At 45.6% G+C, this 18116-nt stretch overlaps 1 protein-coding gene and 1 non-coding gene across 7 annotated transcripts; one reads left to right on the plus strand and one right to left on the minus strand.

Annotated features, from left to right (window-relative positions):
* Window positions 1-461: 461 nt before the first annotated feature.
* On the minus strand, window positions 462-16631 carry LOC106648718 (DNA N6-methyl adenine demethylase). Of its 6 annotated transcripts, none has more exons than XM_023458970.1 (9): window positions 16518-16631; window positions 14039-14128; window positions 6180-6389; window positions 4683-4977; window positions 4449-4590; window positions 4077-4363; window positions 2848-3995; window positions 2018-2366; window positions 462-1929 (listed from the first exon to the last, which is right to left on the minus strand). In XM_023458970.1, exons 1-8 carry the CDS (start codon window positions 16629-16631, stop codon window positions 2085-2087), a joined length of 2568 nt encoding a protein of 855 aa, XP_023314738.1. In that variant the 3' UTR covers window positions 462-1929; window positions 2018-2084. The 6 variants fall into 6 exon arrangements, with proteins under 6 accessions (XP_023314738.1, XP_023314737.1, XP_023314736.1 ...); XM_023458969.1 differs by having other exon boundaries at window positions 2018-2369; XM_023458968.1 differs by having other exon boundaries at window positions 2018-2408.
* On the plus strand, window positions 6587-6658 carry Trnam-cau. Its single transcript has one exon. It is a non-coding gene; the product is annotated as a tRNA-Met (tRNA).
* Window positions 16632-18116: the final 1485 nt, after the last annotated feature.

The raw sequence follows: 18116 nt of genomic DNA on the forward strand, positions 1-18116 counted from the left end.
TTGCGGCACTTTTGATCGAATGTCGGCTCAATTAGTGCACGTTCCAGCTGAGATCCCAAAAGATCTTGAGAAATGGAAAACTCATTGCAAAGTCACACGTTAGGAAGTCTATTCTGAATATACTACTATAAAAATGGAGATAAATATCATCGGAAGAAGTGATTGAAAATCGCAAAACATCAAGTATTACGCATGCATTATGCAAAAAGTTATTTGTGACAAGTATAATGGATCGATTCGGGATGTAGGCGTGCGCTTATGTATTCATATAAGTTTTAAACTTTATGCGCAAACGAGCGATCATATTATCACAGTTCAAGCACTTTGAATTCACTTTCTTCTAATTGTATAAAAAGCCGTTGATTTCCTTTTTTTAATTTCCCATTCATACTTTTAAAGTAATTAAAATCTAATTTATACATAAATATTAATAAATATATTATGTAACGCAGACACTGCGAGTTAAAAATTCAAGTTTATCTACGTATTAAATGGAACAAATAACTTTTTTTTCGAGTTGCGCCGTCTACAAATTTACATTGTCAATAACCCAATTTCATAGACATTAGTTTTTCTTAGTACACTTTAGGATGAACCTCGAATTTTCGACCAGCAGTAAACGTGTACGATTGTAATGACGGATTAATCTAATAAACCATTTAATTCGCGTCGATACATGTGAGGACTAGATTTGAGTACTTATCGTTAGAGTTTCTATCATATAATAATACATTAGGCTTGCTGAGCTTTTTATACATGCATAACTTTTAACATATCTCTGCACTATACGCTTACAGTGTAATAAACTATATAATATACTTTGTTCGCAAATTATACGTTCATGTTTATAAATAATTCAAAGAAGAAAATATACACACTTATTGGATCGAAAATGTTCTATTGAGAAATCGAGGATGTCTGCTCACACATTACTTACATTTATATAATATAAGTTAACAAATGTCATTCTCACGAAGAATACAAAATGTACGTATAAGACATTAAATCGAATAGCTAAAAATCGGCTAGTGATTGCATATATTTTACAGTTTTTAATTCATCATCGACTATTTTTCGCGTCTTGTCTCATCAACGGCATTATCGTCGAATTGACGAGGCACACGCGCGCGCAATAGCAATGTAAACTCTTCTTAGCATAATACGAGTGGCTGCTTGAACATGAATTTATTTTTCATAATATTATTATGTCTCCGTGGAAGTGTCCCTATCTAGCTTGGCTAACAACGACTGGATTGATCGGTTATAATATCTTCAGTTCGACGTTTCTCTCGATACCCATGATCGCGACGATCTAATTAAGTACTGACAATAATGCAACACAATTTTCGTATTCACGTCGATGTATATGATATATTCTCATCGTCAAAGTAACTGGCAAGACTTGCGTGTGGTGCATTTCTTCTTACATTTTTTGCTCCTGAGAAACAACGCGCTATTTGCACTTGATTTTGTTATTCGAAAAAATATACACGTGTTTCTATTATCGTCGATCGAACCCAAACCTTTGACGTTTCTCGTTCTTGCAGGAGGGGTCGTCGATTGAAAATAGAAAAATAATTAGCTAGCACATATCACAGAATGTGTACATTGATCATTAATTGTCGCGTTTAAGAAATAATTAATATATTGTACAACAAATTTTCATACGAAAGATCAAAGTATATAATCGGTACATAGATCAGAGGAAAACTATCGCTCGGTTTGGTCGACTGACGCGCGGATTGTATAATGCAGCAGCTTCATAAGACTATATTTTCACACGTATACAATTGTATATTACTTGTATATAATTGTAGAGGAAGAAAATATTCTGGATTCTCTAAGAGAAAAAATCAATCGGAGCACAGCCGCAACCGATGTAATTTGTCGGAGAACTCGTGAATTATTCTAGTGAGCTGCTTGTCTTATCTGTTGAAAATAAAAATATCTGTAAAAAAATTACGATGATTTTTTGCTCGAAGAAATTGGTAAAACAAGAACGGTAGCGTTTCAGTACCTGGACTTAAATTTGGAAAGATGCATTATCTGCAGAGGGGGGCACATTAGAAGCGTGCGAAGCCCCCCTACTGATTGAGCAGGGTGTTGGTCACCTCGGAGATGGAGAGGAGAGGACTGCCTGCGATTGATTTGACGTCCGTGAGACAGAAGGACGCGGCCGAGCCAAGCTGCTGTTGCTGCTGCTGCTGCTGATCGAGTAAGAGCTGTCGACGTTGCTGTTGCTGGCGCTGTGGATGGTGCTCGGGTGGTCCGTTGCTTGGCCGGGATTGAAGCGAGCTGGCATCAACGGCAGCGTGAGCAGTGCCTGCTCCGTTGCCAACGACGACGACGACGTGGTGCTGGTGGTGCTGCTGCGACATCAAGACATCGTGCTCACCTATCACACAGGTCTATTCGCCATAAATGGATGTGCGTTACTAATCGCAGTATAGCCAATTGGCCTTATAAATTCAAAAAAGTGCTCGCACTTGAACAAAAAGAATATAGAGACAACGTCAAAAATCCAGAAGTAATAGAGGCGTGCGGCAAACATCGTAAGAGCTAACAAGTTAATGTGTGTTTCCGCGAAAGAGCCTTTAGAGGCATTGAAAAAAATCGTGCATGCTACGTCTTTTTTATGCACTTTTTGTGTCGATTAATCGATAGAAGAAAGCAGCCTCAGTTGTAGAAGAAAGAAAGATAAAGCAGATAAATATTATAGATTAATTAAAAACAGTGACACACTCACTGGGAGGCGTGCCGTGGTGTTGGTGCGGTTGGTGAATGAGCGTGGTGGTGATGATGGTAGGGATAGTACTGGTAGTGGTGTTGTTGCACTCCTTGCCATACCTCGGGCCCCGGCTCGCTCGACAAGTGCCCTCCCGGCTGCTGTCCCTGGTGCTGTTGCTGCTGATGCTGTTGGGCTTGCTGTTGATGAGGAGACAGTCCGTAGCCCGAGTAATGCGTCGAAGTCACCACCGGGTAGTGTTGCTGTTGCGCCTGATGCGTCTGTTGCTGCTGCTGCTGCTGTTGGTGCTGCTGCTGCTGCTGCTGCTGCAGATGTAGTCCTTTGCGAGGAGGACTCGGCTCGCAGTTCGGCGAGGTACGTTTCCACTTGGAGTCGCCGTTGATGGCGTTCATCTCTTGAAGACTTTTCAGGGGGTCGCTGCGGCTGGCCGAGGACGAGCCCAGCCTCAGCTCGAGGTGCGAGCCACTGCTCACTGGAGGACTGTAGTTGCCGTTGCTGCGCGTCACGGCCACCGCCGACGGGGCTGGCGGTGGCGACGACGACGATCGGTTGGGTGTCGTCGGTGGAGCGCCCCACATCAGCACCGTCTGTCGGGGTGCTTCGCCGTACGGCTCGTGCTTCACCTCCTCCGGCTTTAGGGCCAAGCCCACGAGGCCGTTGGGGTGATGGGTCGCCGGCGAGCTGCCAGCCGAGTTGGAGGACGCCGAGGCCGCCTCGAGCGAGTGTCTGCTGCCGGCCCTGACGACCGCGAGGCTCGGCTCGACGCCGTAGCGCGAATCGCCGTAGGCGAACTTTGGCGAGTCGGGACCAGCGGACGTGCCGAGCTGCTGGTGGCTCTCGTAGGTCGGCGGCAGTCCGCCCACGTCGACGAAGCCGTTGTAGGCGCTGGCGCCGGCCGTCGCGTGATAGTCCGGATAGAACGAGCCCAGCGGTCGGTACTGGAAGATGTTTTCCGCGGCGCCCAGATACCGATTGTCGTAGAGGCCCTGATGGTGATAGGTGGCCGCCGGGCCGAGGTACGAAGCCAGGGCTGGGTCGGCGACGCTGGCCGCTGCGGGCGCGTAACTGGCCGCCGCCGCGGGGTACACGCTGTTGAGGCCTCCGTAGGCCGCCACGACCGCCGCTGCGGCTGCTCCGCCGTCGGGCGCCAAGTAGTCGACCGGGGCGACCCCGAGGCCTGGCGCCGTTGGCGTACCGACCGGAGACAAGGGCGATAGTTGGGCCGTCTGCTGATTAGTGGCGTTTTGGGCTGTGAATCGTATCGCGATCGTTAGCAAAGTTTCTCTTCGATCTCTCTGATTTTTATGATTCCGTACGATTACGGTCTCACCATTTTTACTGTTTCGTTTACTCCGACAAGTCGATAGGAAGTCCCTCAGCTGGGTCTTGTAACGTCGATTGACCCTCTGCGTCGGTGGCTGTGGCGACTGCTGCTGTTGCTGCTGTGGACTCGCTTGCTGAGCCGGTTGACTGCTGATCTGCGACGTGCTGATGTTGGTCCCGCTCGCGGACAAATTGTCGCTGTCCGAGAAGTAGCTGTTGGTCAGTCCCGCGTCCAGGTAGCTGACCTTGAAGTCCATCGTTCTCTTGCCCAGCAGATCTCTGCCCTCCTCTTCCCTATTGAGAAAATCGAGAAGATTGGGTGAAAAAGTCAGTCTGGTAATATGTCAAGCCAAGAATTGAAAATGTCTCGTGTACTCACATGAGCGGCCTATGCGTACTGATGACAAAGTCAGGCTTGGAGTTTTTGTAAACGAGGCGCGAGCTCGTCTGCAACCATTGCCAACCGCCGTCTTTCGTTTGGTACCTGTAGGCTATCATGCCGGAAGCTCCTGTTTTCAGCACTGCAACAGCCACACACAAACGGAAGTAAAATTAAAAAATTAGTATCTTTTGAGTCGGTTATAAATAAGTACAGGAGTGCGAGTCAACTCACGCTCTTGATGGGCGCTGGCGACGTAGGCGAGATCGTCAAAGTGCACGAGGTCGTAGCCGCCGAGATTGGCCAGCTCGGAGTCGCTGTAGCCGAGTAGCATCTTGCCGCGCTGGTCCATGGAGACGAGGCCGAGGTCGAGCTTGTGCTTGCTCTTGAACATGACCTCCTTCTGGGGCACCTCGAGCAGCGACGGCGGCCCGAACGGCGTGCACAGGGCAAACAGCGCCAGCGGCGGCTCCTCGGTTTTGCGGTTCTGGCCGTGCAACACCTTCACCCGGCCTCTTATGTCGAGTCGCTGCGAACATTAATAAATATATGTAGCATATAGCGCACACTTGTTGTTTAGCACTTGTGAGCTGGTGCAGCGCACGATAAAAAAACGCTCATCCTCGCGTCATTAGCGCGCAAAAGGGAGCCCGACAATCGTTTTACTACGCTGCACTGCTACCGTAAGCGAATATCAGCCGTACTTTTACGATTACGCTTTAATTTTCATAAACGTTCGACTTTTTGCCTCGCTGCGGCGCGCGATTTTCTTCTTCGCTTTTACGACTCTGGCATTTTTTTCGGTTCGTCGAGCGGCTCGATTACCAGTACAAACATAGAAGCCGGTAAGGGTCGTCTTTGTTTCTGCTAGCGGGTGCGAATAATTAAGAGTCGGCTCCTGTATTTCTGACACTTGCTCGAGATTTGTGTTCTGCTCGCGCCTCTCAAGCTGACACCGACACAAGAGTTCTAATTAAGTCTGCAATTTTTTTACCAAGTTTCACTTCTGTCGTTTTCTCGCTGCTACATTATGTAGTATTATATAAGCTCTACACCTAAGTTACGTTTTTCGTTAATTAATCTGCTTCCAGTGGAAACAAGCGTGCGTTATGGGCTATGGGATTCGATGACGCGCGAGCCGTCGATAGAGGAAAGAAAATCTCGAGTTGGGGCACAATGAAACGTCGCGAAAAAATGCAGCGCTAGAGACATTTTTTGTCACCCGCGCGTTCGCACACGAGTACAGTGGCAGAGAGTTAAAACGAAAAAGATGGGATCGTCGAGGGCAAGGTAAAAAGGTAAAATGCACGGCCGCTTCGTGTATAGGCAGGAAAGGGGCGCGAAAAAGTAATTATGGCCCAAGAGAATAATGACGTTGGCTCTGCTCGTCCGCTGATGTCCTCAGCAACTATTAATTATTATGCTTTCTGCTGCGTACTTTTACTGTATGTATATAGGTGTGCGTAGCAGAGGCGGCGTACTTTGAATTCCCTACGGCGCGCGAAAGGTAATAAGCAAATGTGTGCGTCTCGCTACTTTTTGCACCCGCGCATTTGAATAATATTCCGATCCGAGGCGACCGTCATTGAGCTAGCTCATACATACCCTTTTACGCAACATTTTTGTACTTTGGGGTGAAATATATCGGCTAAATTGGCATTTAAACGGGGAAGCACGCAAAGTCCTGAATCATGTAACACTGGATGTTTATATTGTAAAGTAAATACTTACGAGGAAGCCCGATGTGTTGTCAAGGAGACATCTGAAGCGTACGGTGAAGCTGCGCTCGAGCAGATGCGCCTGTTGGGGTGCCAGAGCCTCGTGCAGCGGCATGTTCGAGCTGTCGGCCGGCAGGAACGAGTTCCACATCAGCTGGCGCTGCAGCTCCTCGCGGTCCTCGCTGTGCACCAGCTCGTACACGCTCTGGTGTACAATGTCCGACTGTAGACAAACCAACAATTAATATATTTATAAAATATCCAACATTTGAGAGTAGTCGAGAGAACAGAGGAGAAGAGATGCGAGAGTTATTTTTGGAAGCGCGTTGCTCGTCTACCGATGACGCATATAGGCGGAGAGGGGGAAAGCTGCGCATCACCGCACATTCATGTAGGACGTTTTGGAGCACTGAAGTCATAAGCAGAGTGGCGCAGTGGAAGCGTGCTGGGCCCATAACCCAGAGGTCCGTGGATCGAAACCACGCTCTGCTAAACTTTTGCCTTTTTTTTTCAATTAAAAAATTTCTTTCTGATTGTGCATTTTAAGTTTTACTGAAAATTAATACAAATCGTATTTTTTTCAATTTTATACTTAACGCATCGGAAAAATATTACTTAATCATTTCTTTCTTTTCAATGGCTAATAGTTTAATTCCATTAATAACAATTTCCTCTCTGTCGTTTTTTATGAATAAAGCTCTTGAATTATTTTTTCATTATAATATTATGTGAACATACACAATTTTCGGAAATACTAAGATAACTTGGTTGTGATTTTTATGTTATAGCACTGAATTCAATTCATTAGTAAAAATTTTTTATTTAAATAAAATTTTCAATAATACTTATATTTATTGAAAAAGTATTGCAAGACGTGTATAAAGTTTAAAGACGTTTCGCTTCTTTAAACAAAAGTTATTTGAAAAACCAAAGCGTTAACATGCGTTTCATTCAAACCCGTAATCTCAAATCTCGAGCGGCCTTGGGTTATTTGTTTGTAACTTTTATTTGAATAACCCATTAGATTTAAAACTTTATACACGCTTTCCTTAGACCTTTTTGATTAATGTTATGATGCAATAATTTCCATTTTCGAAAATTCATAACAGACTTTCCTCGATTGAATGAGACAAAAACATTCATTGAAACGTCTTATTTTCAATCATTTTTTTCGGACGTCTGGAAAGATTTATATATTTTTATAAACATAAAACAATTATCCCAATACTTTCAAGAATATTATAGAAATATGTCGTAAATATAGGGCATTTTTTTTACATGATACGGCAAATTAAACATCGCCGTAGCGTGATTTTGCCTATCGAGCGTCTGTCATATTGGTATAATCAAATTATACTTTATGTTAAGTGTCTAATTTCCCTTTCAAATTCTGAAATTATTATTGAAGAGGAATTGCTGCACAAAAACATCCGTTAATATTAACTTTTACTATTATAGCATAATCTATACCTATCTATACATAGGTTGCGTATGACGGTGTTGGCGTGCACGTCAAAGCAGCGTTACCAAAATATTAGTAAAAACTACTAATGAGTCGGTAACGTTTGCGAACGGAGGCGCTAGTAACTTCTACTCGCAGAAATGAGTAACTGTAACTGAATATTTTTCTCAGTGTATATATTATACATTTTTCGATATCGCTTCTCGCTCGCGTTATTTTATAAACTGACGCTCTACTGCTACTATACTACTACTACGATTCGTTGGCTGTGCGCGGCAGGAAAACCGGTCTTGTACTCTGCATGCTTCGTTCGACTATATAAATGAAGCGCAGCATTGTTTGGTTCTAAACGATAGCGAGCCAATTGAAGTAAATAAAGGTACACAGTACAAGCAGTGAGAGTGTCGAAGACGTACACGCACCGTCGAGGATGGAGGAGAAAAAATCGGAAATCGACCGCGGTGAGTCTTGTATTTATGGTCCATTATTTCAAAAGTGTGATATTTGGAGTGTGTAAAATGGACAATATTGGAAAAACCGAAAAACTTACTTTTTTCTATTTTGAGTTTAATTTTTCTGGACCCCCCTAGTTTCTGACACTCGATTCTTTGTTTTTTTATGGAATATTTACTTTTTATCGGTCATCATTTAATCCGTTTATTTTCATGTTCCAAACATGAAATTTTGTCACGGAGGAGACAAATCGCACTTTTATCAAATTTTACGACAACAAAGTTGAAATTTTTTTTTCGATTACCCACAAAAATTGTTTGTAAAAATGGACGTTTTCATGCCACCCGAGTCTAAAACAAAAAGTGCTAGTTCCAAAATTCGTCGATCACGGAGGGGCATTTTATTTTACTAGTACGATTTTCGTGTGCAACTATTATTATAGCGAAGCTGCAATTAAGATTTGAATATTCTACGGGTAAAAATCGAGTACCTTAGTTCTGAAAGATGACCTTCATATAGTTAGATCATATAGATAGATATAGTCATATAAATAGAATGACTGTCTAGCACGTTTACTGGCCCTATAATTGAAATGATGTAAAATTTCATATAATTTAAGGACACATTTGTTACTTATGTACAATGGTTTTTAGACTATTTCAGATGACGTGTGACGTAAAAAAACTTTATTTAGAATGTCTAGAATAGGGCCAATGTACCACAATATTGCTGGATATTTGTAAAAATGTGTTTAATGAGTGAAAACAATCGATTCTGAGTTCAGGACAGGTCACTGAGGCCAGCACATTTTGCATGTTTATCCGACTGGCAAATCAATTTGTTCGTAATTTATAGAAATTTTATAGTTGCGGAAGGTAGAATTCGGTAAAATGAAAGGTTCTACCGTCTTAGTTTTCATTTTTATTAAGTTTTCTAATAGCTACGATAGCAAGACGTCATATCACGCTTTTGAAATAATGCACCATATACATGAATTAGATAAGCGAGAAAGGACTTTTTAATGTACGCTAGACTGTGTTTTTGTGAGAGAGCGAGCACGAGCGCTGCACGCACTTCTATAATGATACAACTCTATGCACCAACATTGACAATTGTTATATTTTATTAATCATCGACAAACAGCGCAAGCGGACACCGTAGAGGATCATTTCAAGGCGATTTTTACGAGCAAAGGATGCATCGATTCGGACGCCTCCAGAATCGGAATCGATCATCTGCCGGCCTGGCTTTTCAAAGCTTTTCAAACGGTAAGCAGCGCGCAAGCACGATCATGATATATTTTTTTATACTTTCATTGGCTGCTTCTCTCGTATAATTTTCGTATCATATTATCTTCCTTATATGCAGGGGACAGGATTATTACAGTAAAAACGTGCTGGGCGTGATCACGGCCTACTCGGTCGGACTCATCGCGGTTTTTTTAGCGCCTACGATAGCCAAGGTAAGGAGAGAAAGAGAGAGAGAGAGAGAGAGACAATAATGATCGTTTACGCGCGCGTCTGTAATCGAATTGACTTGAAACTTTTTTTGCGCGCAGGTCTTAACGTTCACGAATCAAAGCTCCACGCCGTGCACGGCTTTTCGCCGATACTTCCAAACGCTTCTTCACGTCCACTACATGCATCGCTGCGACGTTCTCGATCCCAAGTCCAAGTAAGAGATCCACAATATATACATATTCGAATCGTGTAAAATAAGATATAATAAAAGCGATGATCGGCTGCTTGCAGATTTTACAAATCGCTCAACACTATCCGGTGGAAGCACTCGACGACCTCGGCCAGACTGCGGAACAGGAAAGACCAGGGCATCACACACTACGACATGGTGCTCACGCAATTCGGATTCCTCGGTTACGTGCTGCTGTCGCCCGGCGACCTGTCTCTGACCGATGGCCGTGAGGACCGCGAGGCGTTCAATCACTTTTGGCGCGTCACCGGACATCTGCTCGGTATACCGGACGAGTACGATTAAATAATTCATAAAATCAATTTCAATTTTCCAAGACGACTCGAGAATTTAACGATGCATGGATTTTACATTATAGATTGAATCTGTGCCGAGGCAACGAGAAGGAGACCACGCAGCTGTGCAGGATCATACGCGACGACGTTTACAAGAAGTGCCTGCAAGCGCCCGAGCCGAGCTTTTTGCTCTTGACCAAGGCGGCGTTAGATGGTTTGAAGAGCATCGACCCCATGCTCGACGTCGATGCGTTTCTAACTCTGTTTTACAAATTGAATAACGACAAATGTAAGCTTTTCAACCGATCTGCAAATTTTAAATGCTTACAATTTTTCCATTTGTTTCAGATACAAAGTCTTTGGGCTTATGGAGCTGGATCAATGTTTTCTACCGAAATATAATTTTCTATCTAATAGGTAATCCAAACTTATCGTGAGTTTTTTTATGGCTAACTTGAAGGATCTCTTTTATCTTCAGGATTACCTCTCGTCGGAATAATCGTACGATCGTTTTGGAACTACTTCCTTTTGACGCTTTACTGGTTCAATGAAAAGTATCCGCTGGTAGCGTGGTGGAGATTTGGGAAAGAAAATTCGAAAATCAAATTGTACTCTCACTCGTCGTTTTAGCAAGAACGAAGAGGCACGAGAAATCTAGTGATGATTTTTAACGAATACCATTAAGATTGAACGAATGAATAATGAAAAAAGTTAATGTAACGACACGAACGTACAGGTGCTGAGACATATAATTTTTAGCCAAAGTCGTAATTTAAAAATGAACATATCTATTAAATTATAAAATAACGAACAAGTAAAACACGATCGAACTAATGACAAAGTTAGTTGAAACTTGATGATTTGTTCATATAAACGATCGAGCATGGAGTCATTGAATACACCGATAAATCAATGTAGCTTATCTGCATTAAGTTTATCGTTATTTAAAAAAACGTCAGTGCACGTTATGATGACTATTAAAAATCTTTAAATGAAAAATTAGTAAAGAAAATATAAATAAAAATAGCATCGATTGGCAATATCAGTTCAACAAGATGATATAATTTTTGGAGACTTTGACAGTTGGTCGATACACTGGCAAAGTGCAGTTTATGAATTATACGGTAAAAGGACAGCTCGAGCTGTATGCGTTTGTGTATGAGCTGCACATAAAAGGGCGGGTGCAGGCTATGGACACGCAGAGAAATAACAGCCGAGTCTATAATAAGGTAATAAAATCGAAGCAGCTCATAAACGGCGCAGTGAGTGTATACTGTCTACGAGTCGAATTCCATATAATGTGTACGTAAAGTTAACGTATTATACGTCTACATGCATGTGTTGGTGCGTGTGTGTGTGTAAGTCAAGTTGTGTACGTATAGGGGTACATATCTATGTAAATGTACACATAAGCGACGGCGGCATAGGAAAGCAGCAGCTTGGACACTATACACGTACGAGCTCTGCAGCTCGTTGGCTCGCGCAGGGGTGAGCATGCACACACGTACACTCGGACACTTACACGGACCATAGCAATTCATGTCGAATGGTTAATGCATTTTTAAAGAGTTGCATTACGTCGGGAGTAGGATAGCTATGTATAATACACACACACACACACATTGAACAATCACTATAGGTAGGCTACGTTTATATACTACGTATATTACGTTGAGCGAGCCGAGTGTGCTCGTGCAGTATATACAGAGTAAGAGGGTGATTGCCCATAGTCCGATTACCGAGAAATCACGGAAAGTACGTCCGTGCGGGTAGCATAGGTTGCAGCATACATAAAAGCTGAAAGAGAGGAAAGAGAGGATGAGCCGCGCGAGGCGAGCAAAGAAGGAGCAAAAAACATACGTACCTGTACGAAGCTACGGGCACGGTAGGAAAGAAGGAAGAGGACGAAGAAAAAGAAGGCGCAGAGAAGCGAGTGCGCGACGCCCATCACGATCTATTATATATTATATACGGGCCTACGGTGCAGCTACTGCACTTCTTCTCTACAATATTGACTTTGCGGACCGACTCTATTAAGGTATAAGCCTGTCTGCTCTCTCTCTGTGTAAAGGCGAGTGCTCGGCTTGTGACTCGCTTGACAAGCAGTTACTCACTATGCATATCTGTATCTCTCATGCGCTCGCGCCCGGCACCCCAGACAACTTGTATTAGCTCGTATATAAGAGCCATATAAGTATATATGTATGCATAATAAAGACGTGCGCAGTGCAGCGTCGCGCGATGACACCTCGACTCATTGTCAAGAAGAAAGAAAAAAGAAAGAAAGTGTATTTATTTGAGAGAGAAAATATATCGCTTGCTGCTGCGGGCGGCACACGAGCGCTCCCATATAATGTTTTTTTCTTCGACTCGCTGCCTCGGGCTGCTGCATTGGGACGGATCGCGCGAGCGGGTCGTCGGGAAAGTGTAAAAACGTCGCGAGATGCACTCGCCGTGCCGTGTGTATGTATACCTTGTATGAGGCTTATACTCTCTCGAATACCGAGCAACAGCAGCAGCAGCAGGCCACAAGTATATAAATGAGCGAGTTGCGAGGCCAGATCGGCTATTCTTCTTCTTCCCACGACTAGAGGCAACGTTCGCACGCTCGGTGTCGCGTCTCTCTCTCGCTTACTCTTACTTTAAGCCGGGTCCGATCTATCGCGTAAAAAGAGAGACTCTGTTTTGCAGGCAGTGCAAGCTCTCGCGAACCGGCTGAATCAAGTGAGAACAGAATCGTCTTGAGTCGTCGTCGTCGTCGTCGTCGTGGGCAAAATAACAGCTATACGAGTGGCTGCTTCTGTAACGAGGGCTTTCGTGACTTTTAACGTGATTTTTATCAATCTGCTCGAGACTTCTCGCTGTCTCTTTTCTCCCTCTCTCTCTCTCTTTCTCTTTCTCGATCCAAGTGAGCAAACTACAAGTACATGCATTGCAGCTACCGAAACACGAGTACAAACAGCTAATGCTCTTGTTTTTTGGTCGAAAGACGAACGCGCGAATCAAGTGCGCCCAAGGATTTTCTCACACTGCGCGTCGTTATGCCGATATTGTTGCGCGCCGAGCGCCACAAACATCCATAACATCGTGTAAGCCTGATTACAACAACAATAATCCTTGGAGGATATTTTCAATTAATCGACCGCTCGCTTCGGCTGCTCGTAATAAGCGCCCGGCTAATTTGCAACAGGCGGTGCGATGAAAGTGGCCCCGCGAACGAAAATTAAAAGCTGCTACGGCATAAACTTACTGCAGCAGCAGCGGCAGCAGCAGCACACATATAACATTTGTATTATATACACGAATGGCCGCGGCGAAGGCAATAATAATTAATCGAGTGCAGCGCGCCAGTGAAAAGCTCGGCTCTGCTCGCGCGTCTCGAGGGGGAGATGCTGAGCTCTCAATTACTCGCCAGAATTATGAGAGACGAAGGGAGGGAGAGAAACAAGTTGAAAGGTGAGAAAGATTCATAGCCGGAGCCTCGGGGTCTCGATCGCCGCGCATCTTTGTACGCAGATCGGGATCCGTAGAGTCGCGGGCGCACGGCGGGATCGGCGCGAATCGGAGTGGCCTTTTTGCTTTTCAATCGGGAGCGTCGTAGGTACGCAAAGCGTAAACACGGCTCGCGTTGGCACTGCTTATGCTGCGTGCAGTCAACGGCAGCAGCACGTACGCGAGTACATTTAGTCAGCTGATCAGCCGAAGCACGTGCTCTCGATCTCTCACGCGAGTCTCGTTTGCGAGGTACACTGTACACTCTCTTATACATGCTATATGGTACTCGAGCGCCACACACGCGATCCGTTGCAGCTCTTTCGATGCGAGCGATTATAACAATGCCTGTACTCTATACCTGTACGTATGGGTGTGTGCACATGGCAAAGAAAGCAGTGTCAAGTATCGATGCCTAGAGCACACAGTAGCTTCGAAGGAGGAAAAAGATCGAGGAGATGAGCAACTTTTTTTACGTACCTGATGGAAGCCGAGGTAACTCTCGATGCTGTGAGTGGCGAAAAACACCTCGCCGTCGCAGCTCAGTATGAGTAGGAAGCCGTTGAGTGCCTGAAATTCAAACGTACTTTATCAACATGTATACTCTGAATTAACATTTGGCATTTGGACATATGGTAGTATTGGGGCAAAAAAGCTGTAAGCTCACTAAAGCTCGTATATCGTATGAATAATACTTGTTTCGTGGGGTCAGTGGATCTTTGAGATCGCGTCGCGTGCCAGCTCCAACATATATACGAGCCGCAGGACTCGACTCTGCTCGCGCAACTCATTCGATCGTCCTTTTTAGGCTTACGTAACGTTATCGAGTCGACTCGCGTGTGTGTAGGCAGCCACGATGGCCAAATGCTCGCCAAAGGCTCACCTTGACTCTGGGCCACTTGCGGCGTGCTAGCTGCTTGCTGACCACATAGCAGCAGCAGCAGAGCAGGGCAGCTTAGCTTTCGGTAGCGCTGGCCGCCCCCTCCGCCCGAGCTTTCCCTTCTTCGGCTTACGTATCGACGCGTTTATACCCTTTGGCCCCCCGTCGAACGAGGCAACCTTAGCATACAGTAGTAGCATTATACGTGCGTCCGATTGTACGTAGGTAGGCGCGAGCAGATATATATATCGGCTAATCCTAGCCATGGCTGCGGCGCACGGCAGGCTCGTCGTAGCCAAGGTAGCGCGACGCCGCCCGATCAATACAGCCGCGCAGGCCGACGCCGAGAGGGACTGCAGCGAACTGGCCGTCTACACACACGCACGCGTTTCACACGTAAGTACTGCTACACGTACTGCGGCTCTGAATTCGTACAGCCTAGGCCAGCGCTTGTTTTTAGAGTATACGCTATGGCTGGCTGTTGCGGACGAGGACTTTTGCATAGCCACAGAGAACAGCACTAGCAGCTAACGGCAGTACAGCATTAACAGCCCCGGCAGTGGCGCACCACAATGAACTTGTGCATCGCCGTCTATACACGAGCTCGATGCAGCACGAGGCGAACGGACCCTCGCACAGATACATATACTCGAGAGAAGGTGTCGAAGCTCGAGCGACAATCGCGATGAGCGTTGAATATTCAACGGGCAACTATATATATCAGCCTGCTCAACGACAGCAGCATCTCGATCCGCGGCCTCTTACACTGCTGCTGTCTCGAACGTCTGCAGAGCTCAATAATAGAGTCACTACATCGCACTTGTGTTGCGAATATCTCTATATATACAGCGCATGCATGTACGGAAGGTAATACGCGACACACGCGCTCGCGACTGAAATTAATGGTGCACTTACACACACAGCTACTGTTGCTGCTGCTGCTGCCACACTAGATTGGCGTGCATAGATGTGTGTTTTGTTGCTCGCTCGAGCCCTAAAGCTTGGACATGCGAGCAACTACTCTCAAGCAACAAGTATTCTCTCTCTCTCTTACTTTATATATGCACGATCTCGGACGCGCGAAACAAAGCTGCCATATACACTAGCTGCCAACTCGTAATATACTTTTATATATACGCGATCCACACACGAATACATCGCGAGAGCAGCAACAAAACAATTCGACGGAGCAAGAGAAAGAACAGCTAGAGCTGCGAGCGCATCGGGACCAACAACTGCACCCGTCGAGCGCAGCGCATCGAGTTTATTGCGCGAGCCACCGACGCTCGGCCGCTTCTGTAATAAGCCCCACTATACCAATCTTCCAAAATTTCCCGCCGAAAGTTAAGTATCCTTGCATCGTAAAGTCATTATATGCTAGCGATTTCTGACTGCTGCGTCGGATGATTAAATTTAGCCATTTTTTTCCAACCTGCGCTAAGCGTGATAAATACACGTTTTCAGCAGCAGTTGGTGCGCAGCACGGCTCGACGACAGACAGAAAAATAAAGAGTTGAGAGCTACGAAGACACGTAGGACTCGATCTCGGTCGGCGCGCGCGACTTTTCTTGGCAATTACTCGGGTCTCGCGTCGAGCTTTTCAATGAATGGGCCTCGCATGTCGTGGCGCCATTAATCGGTGCGCGTTTACTCTCTCTCTCTTCTTACTGCACACTCGAGCGAGCTCCGATGATCGCGCGCAGAGTACACAGCTCGGAGAACACCTCGCACGACCTTTTACCCGAGGATCTTTGCTCGAGCTCTCGCACATATATACCGATTTATCGCTCATTATATGCAGCGGCAGTCGAGCGATCCACTCGCGTGTAACCTGGCTAGGGCCACTTGTGATATTACACGCATTAATATACACGTATCGGCGCGTTATTGGCTGGCGAGTTATTTATGCGGGGCAACGATGAATAACGGCCATGCAACACGGCCTCCCCCGGAGCCCCCCGTATTCGCGGCTTTTTCATCCTCGAGATTGAGATGTATAATGCCGATCTTCGGTCCACGTTCGCCGAGGGATAAACCCAAATGTATCATGTGTAGCCGATGATATTTTGTCGTACGTACCTGGAGGAACATTTCACCGTCTAGATGCTGGTGATCGTAGGCTGCGAGAGCGGCCAGTTCTCGAGCCCGGTAGTGCGAGTCGTGATGCGCGTTTTCGTCCTTGTCCTTGTGCATCGCCACTGTAACAACAATCAAAATCGGTATTAAAACGATCCATTATTCAACGTGAAACGTTTGTTTCTAACTCATATATTCTAAAATGTATTAATTAAAATTGAATATAAGAGAAAAAAATCAAGTCCCCGCAATAATTGGCCGAAGAAACGATCGTTGGAATAATTTTCTCGAGTTGCAACGAAGATAATCGTGCCCAGCCATTTGTGCCATGGGGCAGTTCGATCGCACTGCATTCTTAATGAGAGAGTCTCTGCAGCCGCGCGCTCGCGAGCAATAGACCGTATACATTTTATACTGGCGGCGCGCGAGGGGGAAATTTTGTGCAGCGAGAGAGAGAGAGAGAGAGCAGGTGGCCCGACCAGCCGAAAGCAAAGAGGAAGTGTCACTCCGGGCCAGTCACGCGTGAAAGCACACGCGTATATTTATATATTACACGATTACAGCGAGTGTATACATACGGAGCGTTTACGCCCAAGTAGTGTGCATACGAGGCTAATTTTCATCCGCGCCCCGTCCGCCGAATTATCCTTCTCAAACGTGTGTAAAAGTAACGCAGATACTGCCTGCGCATTTGATTCGAGCTGAAACGACTTTATCCGCGGCACAATGCGATCGCTCGAGTACTCGATTGTGCCGCAAGAAGAGGAAGAGAAGAGGGCGCAAGGAGAGAGCCGAGTCGGGCGCACTTCAAAGACGCGCCGTGGCTAATAAATCCTAACAATCGCGCGCGGCTAAGCAAATATAATGACTCGGGCCGCCGATAAGCCTTCGGGCGCTCGGGCTGGAGTAGGTACGGCTCGAGATTGCCGCCCAAGAGCCATATCACACGGGAGAGGAAGAGCGAATGACCTACAATATTCACCGCGCCGAGGCGATCTTCGGGACAGCTCGCTGCGCAAATAGTCATAAAGAATAGCTTCGCAGCCGCAGAAGAGTGAAAGAGAGAAAGAAAGAGGGAGGAAGAGAGATGCAGGCGCCGAGCTCCTAATTGAGCGATTACGATTCATAACTAATAGCTTTATGCGCGGCCGAGCGTATACATAAATACGCCGTCACGAGTAAGCGAGAGAGAGAGAGAGAGAGAGAACGTCGAGTTTTGCCGCGGACGAGGTGCGGGATCGTTGAGGGATTAATCAAGCGGCACGCGTCTCTATAGAGCGAAGAGCGCCGAGTCATGAATCAATTTTCACGCCTGTGTATGTGTTGTACACGAGTCGCGAGCCAGAGCACGTATATACATCGAGGCTGATACATCGACGCGATTCATCACCGAGCTTGATTGATCGACGCCTGCACACTCGCTGCGTATCGCTCGTCGCGCGAGCACCCGTAACAAATCAATTAACCAATTGTGTGTAGAGTCAAAAAGTAAAAAAAAAAAGGAAATAATTTAATCAAATTAAAGAGACCGCGTACGCGGCCTAATGAATTTCTAAGGATTACCTATGCTAGGACGAAGGTGCTTGTGGCAGCGGTGCGAAT

Source organism: Trichogramma pretiosum, unplaced genomic scaffold (genome assembly GCF_000599845.2).
Source record: "Trichogramma pretiosum strain Unisexual culture from Peru unplaced genomic scaffold, Tpre_2.0 scaffold37, whole genome shotgun sequence".
In the NCBI taxonomy this organism is placed as follows: Eukaryota; Metazoa; Arthropoda; class Insecta; order Hymenoptera; family Trichogrammatidae; genus Trichogramma; species Trichogramma pretiosum.